The 24710-nt window shown below is 45.9% G+C and overlaps 1 protein-coding gene across 1 annotated transcript in view; it reads right to left on the minus strand.

Moving 5' to 3' along the window:
• Positions 1-24710, minus strand: part of l3mbtl3 (L3MBTL histone methyl-lysine binding protein 3) — a 57182-nt gene that overhangs the window by 27976 nt on the left and 4496 nt on the right. The window contains exons 5-14 of the mRNA XM_080833722.1: positions 23518-23665; positions 22553-22637; positions 22173-22267; positions 21599-21703; positions 21110-21245; positions 16649-16740; positions 15871-16022; positions 11013-11089; positions 10036-10121; positions 4757-4867 (exon numbers count right to left, since the gene is read on the minus strand). Of these exons, the coding sequence (XP_080689848.1) occupies positions 4757-4867; positions 10036-10121; positions 11013-11089; positions 15871-16022; positions 16649-16740; positions 21110-21245; positions 21599-21703; positions 22173-22267; positions 22553-22637; positions 23518-23665 (1087 nt within the window). The remainder of the gene's footprint in view (positions 1-4756; positions 4868-10035; positions 10122-11012; positions 11090-15870; positions 16023-16648; positions 16741-21109; positions 21246-21598; positions 21704-22172; positions 22268-22552; positions 22638-23517; positions 23666-24710) is intronic.

A 24710-nucleotide genomic window follows, 5' to 3' on the forward strand; every position in this document is an offset into this window, starting at 1 on the left:
AGAGGTTAAATACTATACTATCTCCTATATTAACCCTACCAAAACCACCCTGATATTGACAGGAAGAGGGTGAGAGAGAGATGACACAGAGGGCCAGACAGAAAATGATAGAGAGAGAGGGAACGACAAGGGAGGAAGGAGAGAAAGCGAGATGGATTGAAACTGCAGCGGTGTTGGCCCAGAGGCTGATGTTGGGTGAGAGATTGTCACCTGAGGCCCTGGTGTCAAACCTCACCTTCAAACCGTATGATCAGCTAGAAGGGAAGGGGTTTTCAACAGTCGCTCGACAAATGCCCATCAGGGCAAAAGAGAGGAGAGGGGGATGAAATGAATCAAACTGGGCCATGTTACTGCGTGACACAAGGAGTCGGAGGGGGAAAATGAGGGACACAGACCGTGAAAGAGAGAGAGAGAGAGACAGGGAGGGGGTTGGGAGAGTGATGGTGGCAGGTGATGACATGGCTGCCACGGCCCCCAAGAAACCATCAACACCATCCACAGGGTTAGAGGAGGACACGAGAGTGGAAAAGAGAGTGCATGAGAGAAAGAGAGAGTGTGAGAAAAAAAGAGAGTGAGTGAGATGTAGTGAGAGAAAAAAGAGCGAGCAGGAGAGTGAGTGACTAAGAGAGAGCGAGAGAGAGTGAGTGCGCGAAAAAGAGAGAGAGTAAGTAAGAGAGAGAGAGAGAGTGAGTGAGTGTGCCAGTAATAGAGTGAACAAGAGAAAGAGAGAGAGAGACTGAGCGAGCGAATGAGAGACAGAGGTGTTTTCAGACACTGCAGCCTTCAGGAAGCACAGGCTACAAGCACTACGACTCATACAGACTCCTCATTAGCTTCAGGCTACAGCATCAACCAGTCTCAAATCATGGCAACCAGCGGACTGTCCCTGAGTCAGTATATCCTCAGAGTTCAGTTCATACTTTTGCCCATTTACAACAGACAGTACCTTTTTAAAGTCCAGCTAATCTTTTATGTCAATTAATTTGATATTACATGATATTTATGTCCAACATATTTTAAAACTAGGGCCGGGACTTTAACGCGTTAATTAAGATTAATTAATTACACAAAAATGAACGCATTAAAAAAATTGACGCATTTTAATCGTATCTATTTTTGCACCGCGGAACGTTTCTCACTGGATGAGTTTCAGACGGACCGATTATACTGGCGCACCAACTAACGCGGATAAATTTGGTTCAAACAAGTTGAACAACAAACCAGTGCCGCACAGTGAACATGAAGAAAGAAGCTGATGAGACCGCGTTGGTTGGCCCAGTCAGTGGATGGGACATTTTGTTACAAAAAACGAACGGATGGAAGCGTCGATAAGAACATGGTTCAGTGCAGGCTATGCAACAAGGAATTCGCATATCACTGCAGCACATCGAGTATCACCTCAATGCAAAACATATAGCAGCTAGCGTGGACGTTAAGCCTGACTCCGGGTACAATCCACACACAACCAACACTCCACCAGAGATGTTTTCTAACAGTCTAACAATATTCTGAATGTACTTGAAAGTATTGTGTTTTACTTAAAAACCCCAAAGTATTATAGTTTACAGAAGGTCTACCTATCTATAGGCTACCTGAATTTCTGAAATGTACTACATTTCTTAATGTGGTATTGCTACACTTAATGGCAAAAATTGCACTGGTCTGTTGGACTTAAACAAAAATAAACAATATTTTTGTTGCTTAAGCTTATGTATTCAGTCATTATTCAATGGTATACTAAAAATCCATGTGAAAAAAATTACTTCTCACTGTTCTCAGGTCAAATATTTATATGCGATTAAAATGCGATTCATTTCGATTAATTAATTACAAAGCCTCTAATTAATTCGATTAATTTTTTTAATCGAGTCCCGGCCCTATTTAAAACACAATAAAATCAGACATTCAAACAAAACTCACACTCGCTAATTATGTGTTCTCTACAGTACACTCTTGCGTGGCTCCCTCTGCAAGTGCCAACATCTCTTCTTGGATGACCTCCACACCCTTGTTCATTAAGTGCCTCGGAGAATAAAAATCCAATTGGTTGGTTCTTGTTGGCTCACACACAACATTTGGAGCGAGACCAATTAAACAACAGATGTGTGCTTCGCTTTTAACATCTAATGGGTGAGAATCACAGATGAGGCTTCTGGGAGAGAAACTCACTTTCCACCTTTATATTTAAAAATAAGTACATTTACAATAAGATATATTCTCTTTCTCTGTATGTATGGCAGTTGGTTCCTGTGATCGTCAAACGTTTCTAGACAATGTTTCTGCTGTTGAGCAGTGGTGAGCTGGAGCCTGAGAGCTGTGAGCGCAGTGAATGAGAATTAGCACACACGAGGGCACCAATACAATTGATTAGCGCTCTGTGTCAGTGCCGGTCTGGTGTCTTTGTGAACATGCGCTAGCATTTAATGAGATCACTTCTGGGAGTTTGTAAAGGGGTAGGTGTGCGTGGGACAATGACAAGCTGACAATGCTTTAAAGCCATTTCAGCCCTTGATATTTTCCCCACAATGCACACCCACAGCCAACTACACACAATCACACATACAGATACACATACACACAACACAAAACACACACACATATGCATGTGTGCGCACACATCTACATATATATCAAGACACATACAGATACATACACACAAACATACACATTACGCAACAGACACACAGACACACATATGTTTGTGCGTGTACACAGCCCCAGCCCCATATATGCTACGTCAAAACACACACACACACACACACACACACACACACACACACACACCAACAACAACAAGGCAACCTACACTTCAGTATCAGCATTATCATCTATATCACTGTTCCCATGGGAAGGGACAACAGTGTGTCTTCAAAGGGAAGTGGCAATTTAGAAAGCTGTCTCGTTCCCTTGCTCTCTCCTTAGCTCGGGGGACGTTTCGCTGAGGTGCGCAGGACTGATAAACCAGTTTCCGGAAAAATAAAGTCTGTGTTCCTCGGGCTCAGAACAAAAAACCTGAGTGATTACCCGGTGGCTTCCACACACTTTGAATTGGACAATGTTTGGGAGATTGGATTAGATGAAATCATATGCCTGCATGAGAACTTTTCTGAGTGGGAGGTCTTTCTCGGAGCAGCGGGGGCGAACACCATCACTACAGTAGACGACAGTGTTTTCTCAACGGAGTTCTTAATCCCTACATAATAGGGCTGTAACGATATTGGATCGAACCGAGAAATCGCGACACTCTGGGCCACGAACCTGATGCCCTCAGCGGTCACTTGATACAAAAAGTTTGGTTCGCTAGTAAAGGCGGCTGCTTGCTTCAGCGTTGGGGTTAATTGTTGCGCAAAATGTACTCAGTGCAGTTCATGCTCCCAAAGGTTGCGCGTGTTGTCATGAGCCTGCCATTTGCTTGGCAGATAGAAAGCTGTTTCCCTAACAGAAAGTCTGAAGCTTGAAGTTCTTTTCAAACCTTTGCTTGGGTAGCACTGCTAAACTGAGCAGACATGCAGACTACATTTTAGTAATCTCATCACGTAACATTCGTTTTCTAAAAACAATCACATAGTATTGCATGTTTTACTGTGGTAGAAAATACGTTAGCTTAATGCTAACGTATATGGGAAATCCTATAGAGACCGCGCTAGGTATTAGCATTAATGAATTCACGTTAATGTTTTTGTATGAGCCTGACATTTGCTCTGCAGATAGATAACAGGTTCCGAAGTTTGTTGAATGTTTTTCAACAGCCTTGCTTTGAGTAATAAAAACCTCAATATTTGGTTATAAATTGTTTCTTCATTTTTTTATAGCTCATACTTATTCTAATGTGAATTAGAAAATATATTTTAAAAATCGCAAGGTAAAAAAAATAAATAATAATAATAATATCGTGGGGTGTATCGAACCGTGGGTCAAGAATCGTGATACGAATCGAATCGTGAGGTAGGTGTATCGTTACAGCCCTACTACATAATGCCATTAGATCTCTGGCTTCTGTAAAATATCAAACACATACTAAAAGTTAGAAGAAAATGAGAATCTATAGTATTATTTATAATGTTATTGGCCTCTAGATTGCTGTGTGCTACACAATGGAGCCATCACGGAACCAGACAGCACTCCACAAAGCGTTAGATTTAGTTAAGAATTCAGGAGGTGCTGCTTTCTGGGATCTGTGTATTGTCTTTCTGAGATCTGTGTGTTGTCTTTTTGTCATTACCACCTCTATTTCTGCTCCTCCGCTGTCTTTTTCACAATACCTTCACTAATAGACAGTGTTTTACACATAACCCCTCCCCCCACTATCCCCCTGTACAGGTCTACATATGCTAGCAGGGTGTGTGAAACTCCAAGCCTGCTGTTGGGTTTGACTGACGTCAGCACACTTCACGTCCACAGGGGACCCTCTTCCATGGAACACATTCACACACACAAACACATTGCCTCTGCTGAAATCACAACCGGCGAAGTCACTTGGAAAAGCTGAAACAGTGAGCTTTTATGGATGTCTCTATTGCTTTAGGACAATTACATAAATACTGACAGAAGACTGGGAAGCAAAGAACTTTGATAGATATAATGCATCCACAACATAACAACCACCAGGTCTTCCCAGTGTTTGTGTACTATAGAAACTATATCCACAGCTAACCAATGTGCATGGCAAACCCATCTCCTCAGCTGCTGTTGTACTCGTGCATGAGGGGGTGTGGGACAGTAATGGTGGTCTTTGACATAATGCGTAATGTCTCACCCGGATCCTGTGGTCGTCCGTGTCCACCACACTGGCCACCCTCACCAACATGGGGTTCCTCTTGTCCACGGCCTCCAGCTTCAGGAGCACCTGGAAGCTGTGAGGAGGCTTCTGCAGACAGAGAGAGAGAGAGAGAGAGAGAGAGAGAGAGAGACAGAATGAGGAAACAGCGTAGTGGGAGGCTGAGTGGGGGAAGGGGCTGCTTAGGTGTAGGCAACCTGTCTATGTATGACAGACAGGTGGGGGAGTGATTGGCAGATGGAAGATATGTTCACACAGTGTATACATAGATGCGCCAATGGCCTTTGGATCACATGTCATCTCGCCGCCATCTTGGGGAGGTGAAGGCTCTGTTCCATTTTTCTCAATGATGGTCAACTATTAGTAGTTAAAGAAGCACTATTTCGATCATTTAGATTTTGTTTCAGTATTTCAAAGTGAATGAGCTGTGGGAGCACAAGAACAGTGAGCGTCTTAGCAGCGATTATCATAAACATATATGATGTTTGTTTAAATGTCTATGGCGATTAGTGCCTAACTATAAGATTCTAAAAAACATGGAGACAAAACATCTCGGTTACGGATGTAACCTCGGTTCCTTAAGCGGGACCAGATGTAACAATCGGGAAATAACACATTCATTGACCAATCGAAGCACTTTCTATTCACGCCGTTAGGCCGAATTGCGACGAATCACCGCACTGAGCCCGCCCCCTCAGGTCCCCATAAATTGGGGGTGATTGCGTCGCTCATCCTCTGAAGACTCTGAGCACTGAGCCTACTAGAAGAAAAAACACGCACTGTGCACGCAACACATGTTACATCTGGTCCCGCTTAGGGAACCGAGGTTACATCCGTAACCAAGATGTTCCCTATCACAGGTACTGCGATGTAACATTCGGGACCAAGTCCATTCACGCGTGCAACAGTATCGGCCAACATACATACGCACACGCCAACCTATTCGCCTTGCCCTCAGAGAGGTTTATGTGGCGGCGGCGGTGCACATTATACGGGGAATGAATTCAATATAAGCGAAACGGGTTTACTGATCCCTTGCTTATGAAACTTACACCCATCTGCACCATCCACCTTTAATACATAAGGGGAGATGGTCACATAATTTATAAGCATATTCGAAGGCCGCATAGGATCACAGATCGCTCGCCTGTAATACGCTCTGCAGGAAACCAGGCTCCGCCACATCCAACATGTAGTAATTAATAAAGGTGTGGCGAGAGCTCCAGCTTGCAGCTTTGCAAATGTCATCCACTGAAACGCCCTTAAACAGGGCCCAGGATGACGAAACCCCACGAGTAGAATGCGCACGAAGCTTCTCCGGGGGCTCCGATGACAAACTTGTATAAGACTAAATGATAGCCTCCACCAACCAACGGGAGAGACTTGACTTTGCCAGAGGTTTGCCTTTGGCGTTTGCACCAAAGCATACGAATAACTGATCCGATTGCCTGAATGAGCCATTGCGCTCTAGATAAGTGCGTAGAGCGCGCACTGGACAGAGCTTATGCAAACACTCCTCCTCCGCCGATGCGAAAGGAGGGGACGAGAATACGGCCAACTCAATGACCTGGTTAGGGAACGGAGTTGTCACAACTTTGGGTGTATATACTGCGTTAGGCCGCAATACTACCCTATCCCTGGCAATCAAAAACTGAATGCACGACGGGCAGCCCTTGCATGTCCCCGACGCGCTTCGCTGCCACCAGTGCCGGGAGCAGTGCGGTTTTTAAAGATGCAAACTTTATGTCCACCGTTTCTAAGGGCTCGAACGGAGGACCCGTGAGCGCCCGAAACACAACTAGCAAATCCCAAGAGGGCGATAGATGCCTGACAGGCACTCTTAGATGCCTTATCCCAGCCATAAAACGCGAAGCCAATGGATGACTACCGGGAGATTTGCCGTTAATGCCAATATGGCAAGCGGAAATGGCTGCTAAATATACTTTGATAGGAGAAGCCGCCTTTCCTTCATCAAACAATTGCTGTAAGAATTCTAGGATGATTCCCAGAGCGCAATCAATAGGGTCGTGCTGACGTGCTGCGCACCATCGCTCGAACATGCGCCACTTGAGTGTATACAGAGATCGGGTAGACGTTGCCCGAGCGCTCTGTATAGTATTCACCACTGAATCTGACAGGCCTGACGCTAAGAGCCTGTTCCTCTCAGGTGCCAGGCCCTGAGCTGCCACAGCTCTGGCTTGAGGTGCCAGACCATCCCGTGAGCTTGCGAGAGGAGATCTCTGCGCAGAGGGAGCTCCCACGGAGGTTGCACTGACAATCTGATTAAGTCCGCTAACCATGGCTGATTGGGCCAATGGGGTGCTATTAATATCAGCTCTATGCCCTATGTAAAGACTTTGCTGGCTCAGCGCGTCCACGCCTAATGGAGGGTTGTCGCCTCCCAGCGAAAACCACAGAGGGCAGCAGGTATTTTCTCTGTTCGCAAACAGGTCCACCTGCCCCCTGTAAAATCGTAGCCAAATCTGGTCGACCACCTGACGGTGGAGGCACCAGTCTGCTGCTTGAGGGTTGCCCCTTGACAACAGGTCTGCTCCGTAATTGAGATAACCTGGAATGTGCACCGCTCTGAGAGAGCGGATGCGCTTCGCCGCCCACAGGAGTAGTCGGTTTGCCCAATGGTAAAGCGCAGAGGAGCGCACCCCCCCTTGGCGATTTATGTATGCCATGGCGGACGTGTTGTCCGTCCTGACGAGTTCATGACGCTCGCTTAGTATGTGTATGAAATGCCGAAGCGCTAGAAAAATCATTCGCAGTTCTAACACGTTTATATGTGACGCGGCTTGCATTGATGACAAACGCCAGTTCACAGAATATCCTTCGCATATCGCACCCCAGCCTTCCATGGAGGCGCCTGTGGTTACGATAACGCGGCGCGTCACTATGCCTAGTGGAGCCGCTGCTGAGAGGAAATGCGAGGCTCGCCATATGGCCAAGGCCTGCCAGCATCTGCGATCCACCGTGATCAAGCGAAACATCCCTAGTGGGCGTGCAACTGCTGCGGCCGCCATCAATCCCAACAGATTTTGACAGCGAAGAGATGTGACTTTTTGACCTAGTCTGAACTGCTGCACACATGTCTTGATGGCATCTATTCGTGCCTGCGACAGACACAACGTCATTGAGACGGAGTTCACTGTCATGCCTAGGAAGTGAGCCGTCTGCTGTGGGCGCAGAGAGCTTTTTTCCTTGTTTATCACAAATCCGAAGCAGTACAGGTGTGCCACCACAAGATGACACTCTTGCACCGCCTTTGCCTCTGAGCGAGAAGCCAGCAGCCAGTCGTCCAGGTAATTGAGTAGGCGAATGCCTATTTGTCTTAACAGGGCAATGGCAGCTTGCACACATTTTGTGAAAACCTTTGGAGCTAGAGATAGACCGAACGGGAGCACGTCGAATTGGTATGCTATTCTGCCGAATGCAAATCTCAGTTATCTGTGATGTCTGGGATGAATCGTCTATGGAAATACACATCCTTGAGATCTATCGTGACTAGCCAATCGCTCGGCTTTATGAACTGAATCAGACGGCGTGGAGTCAACATTTTGAACTTCAACGGCATCAGTGCTTTATTCAGTACACGTAGATCTAATATAGGGCGATAATTCCTGTCCTTTTTGGGGACGAGGAAATACTGGTTGTAGTGGCCTGCGTTCATGTTCTCTGGCGACACTACGTTTATAGCCCCCTTTACGAGTAACGCATCTATCTCCTGTTGAAGGAAATGTGCGTGAGCTCATGGCACCATTGATTGAATGACACCCCTGAACCTGGGAGGAGGTCTGGCGAACTGCAGTGTGTAGACCGTTGAGAGCGTCCTCAGCACCCAGGGCGAGACTGCACATGCGCGCCAGCTTAAAACGCAGTCTGCCAGGCTGGGAGATAAGTTGAATCTGTCGGGACCTAGCCCGCTCATAACCAATCTGTCTAAACCTAGATCTGCCCCCACTCCTAGGGAGGAGGGTGAGATATGGGGTTTCCCCCTCATGGTTTGAATACAAAATTGGTTTTGCGAATGCAACGGGTGCATCGCGAGAGGGGAAAAGCAAGCTTGTCTTGTGTCTGCGCCTAACGGGACAGTTTCGAGAACATGGGGATGTAATGCTTGTGGGAACGTTTTCGCTGTGCTGGACATGAACCTTACATGAGCGCATCTGGCGACCTTCCCAGGTGGTAGCGAGCACACCACCTCCCGTGAGGACACGCCTTGGAACACGCCGACTGCCCCGCAGCTAAATAAGCCTTCTCGGCCAGAACCGCCATGAGTCTTGCGCTCTTCGTGGGTAGCACGGGTTTCTGGCCGAGGCGCATCGTCGGGGAAGCAGGCGAGAGGTAACCTGCCACGGTGTCCTCCACTGGTGGGAAGGAGAGGTAGCCCCTCTCCTTAGCATGGTCCAGCTGGAGGTACGCCGCAAACCCCGGAACCGGAGCACGCCCTGAGTAGGGGGCAGCCCATGAGGTTTCCAGCTCCTCGTGAACCTCCTCGAAGAAGGTGATTACCGAGGGAGCTGGCGGGGGTGTGCCACCATAGTACTCCCCGTCCAGCAATGCAGAACGCACGCTGGGTGGGGGAGGGAGGGGGAGACCAAGCCGGCTCGGCAAGTCGAGGACGAGCGTTGTCACCAGCTAGACAGCAGCTTGCTTAAAGCGTTGAATATCCTTGTCGCACTCAGAGCTAGTAAGGGAATTAATCCGCAACTCACCAACTCGAAAGAATAAAATAGCACACAAGAATAAAGGATACGCTGAGCGTGTAGAAGGTTTTTTTGACGGTCTGTAGCTTCCAGTAGCCGAAGAGTCAAAAGAGGATGAGCGACGCAATCCCCCCCAATTTATGGGGACCTGAGGGGGCGGGCTCAGTGCGGTGATTCGTTGCAATTCGGCCTTCCGGCGTGAATAGAAAGTGCTTCGATTGGTCAATGAATGTGTTATTTCCCGAATGTTACATCTGGTCCCGCTTAAGGAACCGAGGTTACATCCGTAAACAAGATGTTTTGTCTCCATGTTTTTTAGAATCTTATAGTTAGGCTCTAATCGCCATAGACATTTAAACAAACATCATATATGTCTATGATAATCGCTGCTAAGACGCTCACTGTTCTTGTGCGCCCACAGCTCATTCACTTTGAAATACTGAAACTAAATCTAAGTCGCAGCAACGTTCTGAAGCAGTCAATGGAGCGTCTATGTATATATGCTCTAAAGTGTGTGGCAGAGAGGTGGCCCTGTCACAGACTCACCGCTTTGAAGGCTCTGGCAGGAGCAGGGGAGGCGCCTGTCTCCTCCAGATACTTCTCCCAGGAGAAATCCTTCTCATTGGGGTAACCTAGGAGACATTAAGAGCACAGGGATTACTGATGACCTTGACCTTTAAGCCTTGTGGAATCCCCATTCTCATTCTTATCATTACTCACGTGTGTGTGTGTGTGTGTGTGTGTGTGTGTGTGTGTGTGTGTGTGTGTGTGTGTTTGTGTGTTTGTATGTGAGCATGCAGGAGCGCTCGCAGGATTTTTGTTCAAGGTACACACACTTAGCCTATTTTTTGGTAGTTTAATTTACATTGTGAACGTTTGGGTACTGTCCACTGTCTTGCTTAGAATGGTCCACAGATCAACATCAGTTCCCTGAAGCATAGTGCAGCTGTGCCACAGCTCCACTGCCTGCTTGTTTTTTTGCGTAAAAAAAAATAAATACAAAAAAATAAAATTGTATTTCTTTCTTTGTTTGATTGCGATTATACTTTATTGTATATTTCAACAGTTTACTTTCAATTAGGCTATGCTACTAATCCCAAATCCCTGGTCGCCCTGCGCCAATGCTGGAGTAGACTATGCAGTGTGTGTATTTTAATACAGGTGTGTGTGTGTGTGTGTGGGGGGGGGGGCACCCCTTTGAGCATCATATGAGTGAGTGAGTGAGTGAGTATGTGTGTGGGTGTGTCATGTGTGTATGAAAGCTCGGGCGAGGTGTCTTTTGTCCTTTTTGTCTTAAATAAGACACCATGTTGTGTGAATCACCCAGCCGGAGGCACTTGAGAGAGCGTGGAGAGCCAAGCACTGTGTACTCAACCAAATGCCTGCTGATTAACTGCACCATGCACAACGATGGAAAATCACTGCAATTGGTTTGATTATCACTGATCACATTGTTACACGTGCGTATGTTGATTCTAGGAGATGGTTTTAAATAGGAATATGTCATATGGCACAACGCTCACCTGGAGGTGTGGTCAGAGTTCTTCCATTCTCTAGGCACCAGCCGATTGGATGGATATAAGGGCTTGTTGCATCACACCTAGAGACAAGAAATCAAAACTTAAATCCCTTTAACCCCCTCTTGCTACAATAAAGTATATAAAAAAAACATTTAGACATAGTGAAAATCCATTGTAGCCAGTTCCTTATATGTAGTGGGTTGAACTGTATAGTCATTACTATCCTACATACAGAGGCAAATATTGGATGTAATGTTTGTTTTTTCTGTGGGTTAAGGTGACGTCAATATGAGCGGCCCCTTAACACTGCGTTGTTATTATTTCATGACTTCTTCCCCAAAACACAGAGTAAACAGCCAAAACAGGCAAAGGTCAGAGAAGCCACAGCACCCAAAGTGCCCGTGCACAACAGTCTGTCGTTTTCTAAGCGATTACCCGTGTGCTCAGGCGTCTTGGCATGTTGCTAAACAGGAGCTCCCCGGCTGAGGGGCCTGTGCCAGCGGGCTCGTTTATGCCCGCTGACCTTGCACACTATCCGTGGACAAAACTATCTTAACTAGCCACGAAGCCTGTTTACCAACACATGGCTGAAACAGAGACCTGATCTGAAGCCATTATCTAGGTGTACACAGGGCCGTGTCTAACGAATGGGCTGACCGGGCTGCAGCCCCGGGCCTCGCCACCAGGGGGGCCTCAGGTCGCCCGATGTCGAGTGAGTCAACGGCACCGCACCGCGCATAACATTAGAAACATTCAGAGTGAAACAAATTATAATGAGCGAAAATGTCCGGTCAAAGAAAGCACGAGAGTGGGGCCAAAAGACTGGTCCGTGGACCGTGACCTTCTAATCGCAAAAGCCCTCAAGTGCAAAGTAAGACTGAAGAAGATTAATTCACATTTCTAAACTTTGCTTTGGTTTGCACCACATCATTAAGACAGGGATAAACGCTTGTAATAACGCGCTTTCAAATACGATGATGCAGGTAACAAGCCAGGCTTCCCGGTTCCATCTAAATAGGCCTAATAAAACGTAAATTCTTTCAGCAATTGAAGATGTATGAGTTCTTATCCTCACGCATATCGCTGCAGATTAGGCTACTTCATTGAAAATTATAGACAAATTATGTGCAAGCCAGTTAGACATAGCTAAGTGAAATGTTTTAGCTTAGCTATAGAATCTTCCATTTTCGCAGTCATGGTCAAATAATAGTGTAGAGGTTTTCACTGAGGTTTTTTGTCAGATCAGCAGGACTAAATAGGTTCTACACTCAGTCCAGTTTGTGAGGTATTGCGCAATCTGAGATGAAGCACAGCTCGTCGTTGCTTCATCGTCTTGCTGTCTCCTGTCTGTTTGAACAGGACATGCGCAAATTCAGCGATTTTGATTATAAAACTGCTCGAAATGATTGGAATCATGCAGAAAATACATTTATATCACAGACCAGTAGAAAATATTTCCTTTGATCGTTATTTGTTTTTTTTACTTTAATGATGACAGGTGAAGCTCTGCCTCCCCTGACCGCACGTCGGTGCTCTCGCATAGAAACGTGGGCGCGGAGCCAAGCTGTTGCTTCACTAATAGGCATATGCTTAATCAATTCGTTATTTCATTCCCTGGCTATTTAGCCTTGTTTTTGCTTTTGAATGAATGGAAATATGTATACATTTGCATTATTAGTTTATTATTGTCTACAGTGTAGTCTACTACATACATACATTTTATCTACAGTGTAGTCTACTACATACATACATTTTATCCTTGGCTTTAAACTGATCATATTTATAGAGTGGTTCTGTGGACTTTAAAACACTGATGTGACAGTGCACCTGGCGTGGGTTTGTGTGCGTGTCACGATTTGCGTTGGGGCGATATAGGGGCCTCATCCTGGTAATTAGCCCCAGGCCTCAAAATGTCTTAATCCGGCCCTGGGTGTACAAACTCACAAGGGGCGCATCCAAACGGAACCAATACAACGTATGATTTCAACCCATGTGGGCTGGTTACAAATAGAGCCCTTCTGTTCAGCTGTCTCTTGCAAGGGCCCATTTTACACTGGCGTAAAAAACTCTGACAGAGCGAGCGAGCGAAACCCAAACAAAACAATAATCACAAATTAGTAAAAAAACATCCATACTTAGAGAGATCAACCAAGAATACTTATTTTTTTAAAGAAACATACTATCCCACCTCACCACATACTGTAAAAACCATGCCATCCACCACCACATGCTGTACATGCAGAGATGCTCCCTGGAATCACACTGACAGTTGGCAGGAGGCTTTTTAAGAGGCAGCTTCGGGAATGACTACCTCAAGGACAAAGCCAGTTAGGAGCTGGTAACACAACAAACTACTGAGCCTGATTCATAATTAGATCAGCGCTCGGCTGGCCCACCATGTGGGCCTTCTGGGTCGGGGGCGTCTACGGCTGTGGTGGATTAGGCTCCACCAGCCGCGCAAACAACAACCTGATCACCGTGACATTCAAATGTGAAGATGATGAGGTTTCTCCAGACACAGTCTGGGACTTACACTGCCATTTTCATTTTAGTCATTTTTTGGTCATTTATCAGAAGACTGCATCCAAAACACATGGCAGTCTAGTACATCAGACTTACTGCTATCATGGGATTCTATCTTGGGTTTCGGTGTTGGTGTAACAACTGTGTGTAGCAGCTGGGCCGTCAGCTGTCAGAGGTTAGCTATCTGTTTCAGATGTTTTAGGATGGGTTTATGATGTTGTTTCAAGTGGCCATGTAGTAAGGGTTTGTAACTATGTCTGAGGGAGAGATAGATGGAGAGATAGAGAGGGAGAGAGAGAGTGGGAGAGGGAGATAGAGAGATTGAGAGAGAGAGAGAGGGGAAGAGCGTGAGAGAGAGAGAGTGGGAGATAGAGAGAGTGAGAGAGAGAGAGGGGAAGAGAGTAAGAGAGAGAGAGTGGGAGAGGGAGATAGAGAGAGTGAGAGAGAGAGAGAGAGAGAGAGAGAGGGAGAGAGGGGAAGAGAGTAAGAGAGAGAGAGAGTGGGAGAGGGAGATAGAGTGAGAGAGAGAGAGAGAGAGAGAGAGAGAGAGAGAGAGAGAGGGAGAGAGAGAGAAAGAGAGGTGAGAGCAGCATCATAAGAGAGTGTGTGATGCTCCTGGGGGAACAGTTCCTCTCTGTCATTTATTAATGATCATTCATAATTCAGGTAGAGCGCAGCACTCAGAGTCGAATGGACCCTCACATACTGACTGGCAGACAAAAGGCCACACTTCCCAGGGAATATACACGTGTCCATACACACACACGCACGCACGCACGCACGCACGCACGCACGCACGCACGCACGCTCGCACACACACACACACACACACACACACACACACACACACACACACACACACACACACACACAAACACACACACACACACACACAAACAAACAAACAAACAAACAAACACACACACACACACACACACACACACAAACAAACAAACACACACACACACATATGCACCCTCCCATATGCTCTCTCACACAGACACACACACACCATACACACAAACACACTCACAAATATAGAGAGGGCTTATGAGTGTGATTTAGAACCCTTACAGCCTACCAACCTAAAACAAACCAACTAAACTTAATTGGGTCACAGACACTTCATGCTATTCTGGATGGAAAGGTCTATTTTAAAAGGCAACACTCCTCTTTGTCTCCCTTACTGATGTTATAGCACCACCTAGTGTCACTAAGATCTCAACAAGGCCCAATAGTAATACAGTAATGACAATCATGCCATAATGTAGACAATCATGTCATAAAAGGTCACAGCAGGCAGCACAGTGAGAAATCACATTCTTTGAGTTCTCTTGTGCCTTTAACACCAGCCTACACCTCTGCGTGAGAAGCTCCAAAAACCTCCACAACTCCTGGATGATTGACTACCTGACGGACAGATCACAATTTGTACGGCTGACGGGACATGTGTCTGAGAAGGTGGTGAGCATACCTCAGACTTCAAATACAACTCGGAGTCCTGTCATCTGCAGAAACGTTCGCGGGGTGCGCCAGTGGTGGACAGAACTACAGGGAACTAGTGGACCGCTTTGTGGCATGGTGTGGGAATAACCACCTCCTCTTAAATGAGATGGTTGTAGATTTTAGGAGGACCAGGACTAAGCTGAACCGTATTTCCATCCTGGGAGAAGAGGTGGAGGTGGTGGAGGGCTACACATCCATGGGGGTTCACCTGGTCAACAGACTGGACTGGTAATGTAACACTGAGGCTGTCTAGAGGAAGGGTCAGAGCAGACTGTACTTATTGAGGAAGCTTGGGTCATTCAATGTTTGCAGCAAGATGCAGCATATCTTCTCCCAGTTTTTTTTGCAGAGATCTGTTGGTGAAGCTGCTTCTCTGCCAGCGACTCTAACAAACTGAACAAGCAGATGAAAAAGGCTGTCTGTGCTGTGGAGCCCCTAGAGTTGGTTGGTATGCGAAGGATGTTGTACAAGCTGCTCAACATAATGGACAACACTACACAACCTCTAAACAACATACTGTCAGACAACAGAGTGTCTTCAGTCAAGGGTCCAAAAGCCTTGCAGCAATAAGGACCACTACAGAAGGTCATTCCTGCTCACAGCACACGCCATCTCACTGACTCCCCTCTGTGCTGGGAGAGGAGCCTCCTAAGTGGCAATGCACAAGGCACATTCTACGTTGAATTTGAATCAGTCAATCAATCATCAATAAATCTATCTACCAATCTAACTTTGTATCTACCAAATGCACACACACTTTCTTTGTACATTATAGGAGTCACAAATACACACACACACACACACACACAACAGAAGCTAATCCATACAGTACCAGTAGTCGTAACTCTCGTCCCAGTTGTCGAAGTGAACCAGAAACCGGCTGTCCACCATGTCCGCCACTGTGGCCACACAGATGAAGGAGGGGTTCTTCTTGTCGACGGCCTCCAGCTTCATTCCAACACGAAAGCCCTGAGGCGTCACGGTCTGTGAGAAAAACACAAGAGGGGGGAAATGAAGGAATGTGATGGACAGAGCAACTTTACTTCAGTACTTTTGTTCAGCCTAGGTGATGCCGTCCTATCCTGTGTTGCTTGGCTTGAATGACTTCTAACAGATGATAAGCGCTGTCCAAATGAGACAGGGCTAATGTACTGGAAAACTGGGGATTGGTTTGTTCACCTGTACACTAGCCTCTTACCGTTTACTGAGACTAAAATACAGACAAGATTAAATTACACACTTCAGGCTTTCTCTTCAGGTGAAGTGGACTTCATTTCATTCAGTCTTTTTTGATATGCGGATAAATACAATCTGCTTAATTAGGAGGAAATAATTCAATTTCATGGATGTTCAGGTTGTTCGTGAGAATGAAATGAAAATTGACACCAGGGCGTGATAATTTCAAAGGACAACCCACAAAGACAACACTTGTCTTGTATTCCTTGCGTGTATTGCTTCAAGCAACCCCTTGTCTACTGCAAACCATCCGCCTCTAACCAGATGGCAGTGTCCATTAGAACAGATTTGACCCTGATATGGCTCGGCTCCTCTAACCCCTCAGCGTCTGTGTATGTCTGCAGATGTGCTGTAGGAGATGGTGTTGCGCTTACCGTGTTCTGGTTCTCAAACAGGGCTTTGGGAGCGGCCTGGGCCTTGTTCTGCTTTATGTAGGACGGCCAGCTGAATTCCTCGTCCTTCATGCCTGGATGGGAATTTCAGCAGCAGAGAAATTATGGGGATGTGTGCATCGCTAATCTAATTAATCAGCTTGCACAAAACTGTAGATAAGCTCAGATACCAAAAACTACAGAGGTTAATGTCCTCATTTCTTAGATTTGGAACTCACAGACAACAACGTTAACTCTAGCACATTAATGGAAAGAAGAGTAAAATGAAATTGGAATTGATTAAAAAAAAAAAATGTTTTTAAAGTTTGCATATTTGTAGAGAAGGCTTTCAGAACAGTACACTGACAATGATTAATTATTAATTTACAATAGGCTGAATATGCGTTATTTACTGCACTCAGAGCATTCAAAGGCATATCTGTTTCTATTGGCTGTTAGAATGTCATGTTAATGGAAATCTGTGTTCATTCTCATCTTCCTCATGTTCACGTCCATCCTCTTCCTGCAATCTTATCAGTGCACTTTTATGTGATTATTACATAATCAGAATCAGAATCAGAATCAGCTTTTATTGGCCAAGTTAGTTTGCACAAACAAGGAATTTGTCTTGGTGCAGTGGCTCTCAGGTGTGCTTACACATATTACACAAATATACATACATCACAACACAAAACAATACAACAGTGCAAAACAATACAGCAGTGCAAAACAATACAACAGTGCAATGGTCAACAAGTCTTAAAAAATATATACAAACAATAGTGCAAAGTGAAGAGTCCAGTAAGAGCAGGAATAAATAAAATACAATATGGTAGAATGACTGTTATATAGGAAGGGTGGAATAAATAGATATGGTTGCAGGGGTAATTGTACAATGAGTTATTTATTTTTTACAGTGCCACAGAGGGATTAGCTGTTCAGGAGAGAGACAGCAAGAGGGAAGAAACTGTTTTTGTTTCTGGAGGTTTTGGCAAACAGAGATCTGTAGCGCCTACCAGAGGGGAGGAGTTGGAACATCTTGTGTCCAGGGTGAGAGGGGTCTGCAGTTATTTTTCCTGCCCGCTCTTGACTCTGGATGTGAACAGGTCTTGAATGGTGGGCAGGTTGGCACCATGATCCTTTCTGCAGTCCTGACAGTCCGTTGAAGTCTGTTCTTGTCTAGTTTGGTTGCAGATCCAAACCATACAGTGATGGATGTGCAAAGAACAGACTCAATGACCGCTGTGTAGAAAAGGATCAACAGCTCCTGAGGCAGGTTGTACTTCCTAAGCTGGCGCAGGAAGTACATCCTCTGCTGGGCCTTCTTGATGATGGTGTTGATGTTGAGTTCCCACTTCAGGTCTCGGGAGATTGTGGATCCCAGGAACTTGAAGGATTCAACAGCCAACACAGTACTGTTGAGTATGGTGAGGGGGGGCAGTGCTGGGCTCCTCCTGAAGTCCACTGTCATCTCCACAGTCTTAAGCGTGTTAAGCTCTAGGTTGTTGCGACCGCACCACAGGGCCAGCTGTTCAACCTCCTGTCTATATGCAGACTCATCATCATCACGGATGAGGCCGATGACTGATGTGTCGTCTGCAAATTTAAGGAGTTTAACAGACGGGTCACCTGAGGTGCAGTCGTTGGTGTAGAGGGAGAAGAGCAGTGGGGAGAGCACGCATCCCTGAGGTGCACCAGTGCTGACTGACCGGGTGCTGGATGTTGTTTCACCCAGCTTCACTTGCTGCTTCCTGTCTATCAGGAAGTTTGTGATCCACTGACAGGTGGAGGCGGGCACAGTGAGCTGGGTGAGTTTGGTGAGGAGGACTTCTGGGATGATGGTGTTGAACGCTGAGCTGAAGTCCACAAACAGCATTCTTGCATAGGTCCCTGGGGAGTCAAGGTGTTGAAGGATGTAGTGCAGCCCCATGTTGACTGCATCATCCACTGATCTGTTTGCGCGGTAGGCAAACTGCAGAGGGTCCAGCAGGGGGCCTGTGATGCCCTTCAGATGGGTTAACACCAGTCTTTCAAAGGACTTCATGACCACAGACGTCAGGGCGACGGGCCTGTAGTCATTCAGACCAGTGATGCGTTGTTTCTTTGGAACTGGGATGATGGTGGAGCGTTTGAAGCAGGAGGGTACTTCACACAGCTCTAGAGATCTGTTGAAGATACGTGTGAAGATGGGGGCCAGCTGATCAGCGCAGGCTTTCAGACAGGAGGGAGTCACACCGTCTGGGCCCGCTGCCTTCCGTGGCTTTTGTTTCTGGAAAAGCTGGTACACATCCTCTTCACAGACCGTCAGTGCAGGGGGGGAGTCAGGGGGGAGGGGGGAGGTGATAACAGGGGGTGCCGATGATTGTGTAGAGTCTGGGTTGGAGTGGGTGAGGGGTGTGAATGTGGGGTGATCAAATCTGCAGTAGAACACATTCAGATCGTCAGCCAGCTGAGGATTCTCCGTGGAGCGGGGGGAGGTTTTCCTGTAGTTGGTAATGTCCTGCAGGCCTCTCCACACTGAACCAGGGTCGTTAGCTGAAAACCAATTTTTCAGCTTTTCAGAGTAGCTCCTCTTTGCTACTCTGATCTCCTTAGTCAGTGTGTTTCTGGCCTGGTTATACAGGATCTTGTCCCCACTCCTGAAGGCTTCCTCTTTGGCTTGACGAAGCTGCTTGAGCTTTACTGTGAACCATGGTTTATTGTTATTAAAGATGCGGTACGTTTTGGTGGGTACACACATGCTTTCGCAAAAACTAATGTATGACGTCACAGTGTCTGTGAGTTCGTCCAGTGATGTGGATGCGGCCTCAAAAACACCCCAATCAGTGCAGTCAAAGCAGGCCTGTAGTTCCAGCTTTGACTCGTTGGTCCATTTCCTCACAGTTTTCACCACAGGCTTTACAGATTTAAGTTTCTGCCTGTAGTTTGGCAGGAGATGAACCAGGCAGTGATCGGAGAGTCCCAAAGCTGCACGTGAAACAGAGCGGTATGCGTTTTTTAGGGTTGTGTAGCAATGGCCAGTGTGTTTTTGTCCCTGGTGGAACAGTTGATGTGCTGCTTGTATTTTGGCAGTTCGCGGCTGAGTTTAGCTTTGTTGAAGTCTCCAAGTATGATCAGAATAGAGTCCGGGTATTTTCGCTCCATGCTGGTTATCTGGTCAGCCAGGTGCCCTAGTGCGTCGCTAACGCAGGCTTGAGGTGGTATGTATACACCGACCAGAATGAAGGAGGAAAACTCCCGCGGTGAATAAAAAGGCTTGCAGTTAATGAAAAGAGATTCCAGGTGAGGAGTGCATATTTTACATAGCACTGTGATATCTGTGCATCATTAATATAAAAACAGATTCCTCCTCCCCTCGTTTTCCCCATTAATTCCGTAACGCGGTCCGCGCGGTGGAGTTGGAAGCCCGGCAGATGGAGGATGTTATCAGGGATGGACTCACCGAGCCAGGTTTCAGTGAAACACAGGGCAGTAGATCCTGATAAGTCCCTGTTTGTCTTGTTTAGGAGCAGCAGTTCATCCATTTTGTTGGGCAGAGAGCGAACATTTGCCAGATGTAACGATGGGAGCGGAGTACGGAACCCTCGCTCTCGCAGTCTAACCAGCGCTCCAGCGCGCTTCCCACGTCTGCAGCATGGATCTTTTATTTCGATCTTTCACTGTTAGGGTCCAGACATTATTGTTCTACAGTTCAACAGCAAACAAAATCCTGCAAATAAATCACTAATATCAGACTCAGTGGGGCATGACTGCACTGAAAAATGTGAAAGGAGTGGAATCAAATGTTTCCGTCTGCTGAGATTAATTTGGATTATTACACCTCTTGAATTATCTGGATCTGTAAACTTGAACACAACCCTGAGGTATTTTATGGGTTGGGATAATTAATGCTTAACAGTGATGTTACTTGTATAGTTATCTGGAGAGCATGTTGAAAAGGCACTCAGCTGCCAATATGCTCCAGGTCACTGGCTGACAAATGTGCTCTAAAAGAATATTAGCCACCGCACTACCAGAAAACAACACAAGAGGGGGCTTAAGACACTCCCCCACATCCATTAGCTTTAATTATATTTTATATGGCCAAACAAAACCCTAACGGAGCAATTAAAATGTTTAAAACCATCCAGTGCAATGCGCAGCACCAAATGTGGCTCATTAACAGTAGCTGGTCAGGCATGCTGTCCTGCCTGAGTTTTTTTGAAGTCCTTCCATCATGAGGGCATGGCATGAGGGATGGCTGACAGCTGGGACCTTTGGAATGCACAGACAGTCCTTGTGATGTGTGTTGCCATGCATATTTTCGCCCAAGCAATGTGTCCAGGTTATGTTACGCTACATTAATACACACATGGATGCTTTCTTGTTGCCTAAATTAAATTTTTCCAATGTGGAGATCTCCAATCTCTACCCTGTCCATCTCGTTCTTCCAGTGTGGCATGTAGGTGTGGGTGGTTCGCTCACCTTTGGGAGGGTGCATCTTGTGGCCGGTTTTCTCGCACCAGCCCACAGGGTGGATGTCAGGGGAGTTGGAGTTTACCCAGAAGTCATAGCAGTCGGAGTATTTGTCAAAGTGCAGCCTGATACGATGGCCTGAGACCTGCAGAAAGATGTGGGTTGGAATGTCAGATCTGTAGTACTCTCTGGTACTAGTTTTTTTGCAGAATTTTTTTTGGTATCACTAAATGAAAGCAAAACAACACTCTGTCATCAGCCAGAAGGGGCAGACTGACAGTATGTAACGTCACCTCACAGCATGTCTATTCTCCTCTGCAGTTTCCAAAATGGACATTGCGCAATGCAACCCCCCAACAATCCCCCCACAAAGTTAGGCAACCATGTTGAGAGACCCTTCACATCAATAGGACACAATCATCAACCACTCTTAATAGACAATAGCACCATACTCTATGGTCTTTTCCTTTTGACAAAAGCCAGGCAGACGTCTCTCACCTCGGCCACTGTCAGCACACAGTACATGGATGGGTGCTCGGGGTCGACCCCCTCCAGCTTCATCCCCATACGGAAGCCATTCTTGCTCTGTGGCAGGGACTGGTGCTGTGAAGACAAAAAAAAAAAGACATGCTCCATAAGACCCTTAATCCCACCCTCGTTAGCAAAAAATCCCACATTACTTCACATTAACGCCTCAGTCAGTTTATCATGGGGGAGAAGAGGGGAGCTTTGGAGTAAAACACATGAGGGTGTCTTTATTCCCATAAGAAAAGGACTAAAAGAGAAGCTAATTGTGTCGCTTAGGGCTAACACGCAATGAGACAGCCAGGGAGAGCTTGTAATGTGCTTTTGGCTCATCAAGGGCAACAGATTAGGGCTGAAGGTCTGCTGTGAAGGGCTGCTGTGGAGTTGGTTAGCCCGTGCAGATAAGACCAAACCACAAAGGTGGAAAGTAAACACTGGTATGGCCTTACAGGCACACTGGCTCCCTAATCATCCCAAACGCATGCGGTTTAATCAGGACAGACAATCGGAAGAGAGTAATCTTATTTGTCCAGAGGGAAGGTCTTACCTCTTTAAACAGTTTGCTGGGGGCTGCGATTGCCTTCTCCTGCTCCAAATATGAGGCCCAACACCAAGACTTCTTTTTACCTCCATAAGGCACCGCTGTCATGAAAAAAAACACATAATCAAATAGACATTAATGTAAAAGGTACAGAATACAGCACGGAAGGCTTCTTGCGGAAATGTTTTTCTTCAGCTATATACACATACGAATGTTTGTCTATATGTATGTATATATGTATGTGGGCATTTGTGTGTGTTTGCGTGCAAACATTAGCCATATGGTTTCATGTGATGATCTTGGCATGCCAGTTGCCCCATCCTTCAATGCCCCAGAGGCCCCTGAGGGCACACTGTCCTAGTGCCCGTCTCCCTGCCCAAACTCACTTTGCCTGAGCAGAGCTGCATCGCCCCTCCGTTTCCTCCGGCCCCTGGGGGCCCCACGTGCCGACTTCCTGCTGTCCTTCTCTTCCTGTTTGGAACAACACACAGAATTGCTGAATTGCCTCACTTAACCAGGTATGCCTGACTTACACAATACCCATGAGTCACAAGCATAATATGTAAGTATGCACAGACTTTTTTTTAGGTGACTATTTGTCTAACTGGTAGAGCGAGACACTAGCAATACTTGGTCCATGGACTTGGTCTGTAGTAAACGCATATGAGTAATATAAACTGTATACTTTCCCTCTACTGTAATTCAAGGAATCTGCTGGATTAAATAATATCCCCAGTCAATTGCCAGAAATGATCAAGCCTTTGGCAAATAACACGAGAAAGACAAGCTGCCATTAACCTCATTAAAATAACTGATATACATTTAATCATATTTTGATTAAATCTCTTCTTTTTTGAGACAAGGCTTTTAAATATCACAACATCGCTTAACAATGAAAGCAGTATTGTACTGTGAAGTGAAGTGTGTATGGCACGTCAGCCATACCGCAGCATGTCTTCAGCTTTACACATTTCAGCTGTGCTGGAGGTGCATTACATTACATTAAAGACTACATTACCCATCTCCAGCTGCCTGCATCTGAGCGTCACCAATCTAAGGCCAACCCCACAAGACAGAAACCTTCATCTACAATGGTGACACATTTCTAGTGGCCCTGCATAAGCTTAACCAGCGCTATGTTCCATATTCTAAAAGCAGAATAGAATTCCCAGAGGCTTTTACTATATGGGGCCGGGTGGGGGGTGGGGGGGTGTACAGAAAAGCGACAGGAAGAAAGAATGAAGAAGAAAGGACAGGAGGAGGAAAGAAGTAGAGGAGTCAGAAGAATAGCAAGAAGAGAAGAGAAAGAGGAGACGAGGAAGGACAAGTAAGAATGAAGAGAGAAATGCACATTTACGTAGTCTTCGTCATCATCTTCAGGAACATCCATCACGTTGTCCATCTCTTCTGGAACTTTCTCTGGCTGGAGATGCCTCTTCCTAGTGACCCCGGTCACCTCTCCATTGCTCTTGGAGATGTCTTGCTTCAGATTACACTCACTACAGCATAAAAACAGTCCAGTATTTTACAAGAATCATATGTTTTGTTTCTTTTGTTTCATTTTTGGCTTTATACTACTATATTTCATACTGTATTTGAGCACAACAGAATGCCAATATAACTGATTAAACCTAAACTAAATAAATTAAGTCTCCTTGTGTCTTTTATCATTACACATAAACATTAGGTTTTACACTAAAACCAATTTATTCACAATCATCATATTGAATTTGTATTTAGATTTTGATTATACTTGCATTAGATATTGAGTTCAACTACTGAGATACAATTGTACAAGTTTCACCAAATTCACAGATCTACTCTTTATAAAACAAAGCAAATGTAAATTATAAAACAATGTCACTGGCCTCCCAAACATTCAAATGTTAAGAACCCGGCAGAGAGCACAAAACAACTTTCAAGCTATGCTTATCTTCCATCAACAAATTACTTTTAAAGTGGTTACACTGCAATAGATCCTGTGATATTCATCAACTGTTTTCCAAACATCTCACAATAGCACTCAGTGAAGCTATAAAGTCTCTTGACTATCCGTCTAAAGGTCCTTGTGACATTCGAGTCAAATCGGTGTTATCTTAAACACCAAAGCCTTTCTGTGCCTCCCGTCACTTGAACTCAGTCCTGCATTAATCAGAATAAAATGTCATTAGGCACTCATTGGTGAGACAGAGGCTGCTGCTAGAACACCCCCAAACCCCCAGCAAGCCCCCCCTCCACCCTTTCTCAGGCTGTGTTGCCATGGCAGTGTGAGAACCTCAGAGGGAATACCACTTTAAGATGAACATTCACTTGGCAGCAACTCCTTCTCAAAGACAATGGATACATGTGCCGAGACGGGGGCCCAACGGCAATGCAGCACACGCTCTTCCTCTCCCTCCCTCCCTCCCTCCCTCTCTCTCCCTCTCCTTTCCACACTCTCCACCACCTCCCTCCCTCTCTATCTCTATCTACCTCTCTCTCTCTCTCTCTCTGTACCTCCCTCCCACTCTCTTTCTCTCCAGCTCACCGGCTACATTAGCATTA

This window comes from Sprattus sprattus, assembly GCF_963457725.1.
Source record: "Sprattus sprattus genome assembly, chromosome: 2".
Taxonomy (NCBI): Eukaryota; Metazoa; Chordata; class Actinopteri; order Clupeiformes; family Clupeidae; genus Sprattus; species Sprattus sprattus.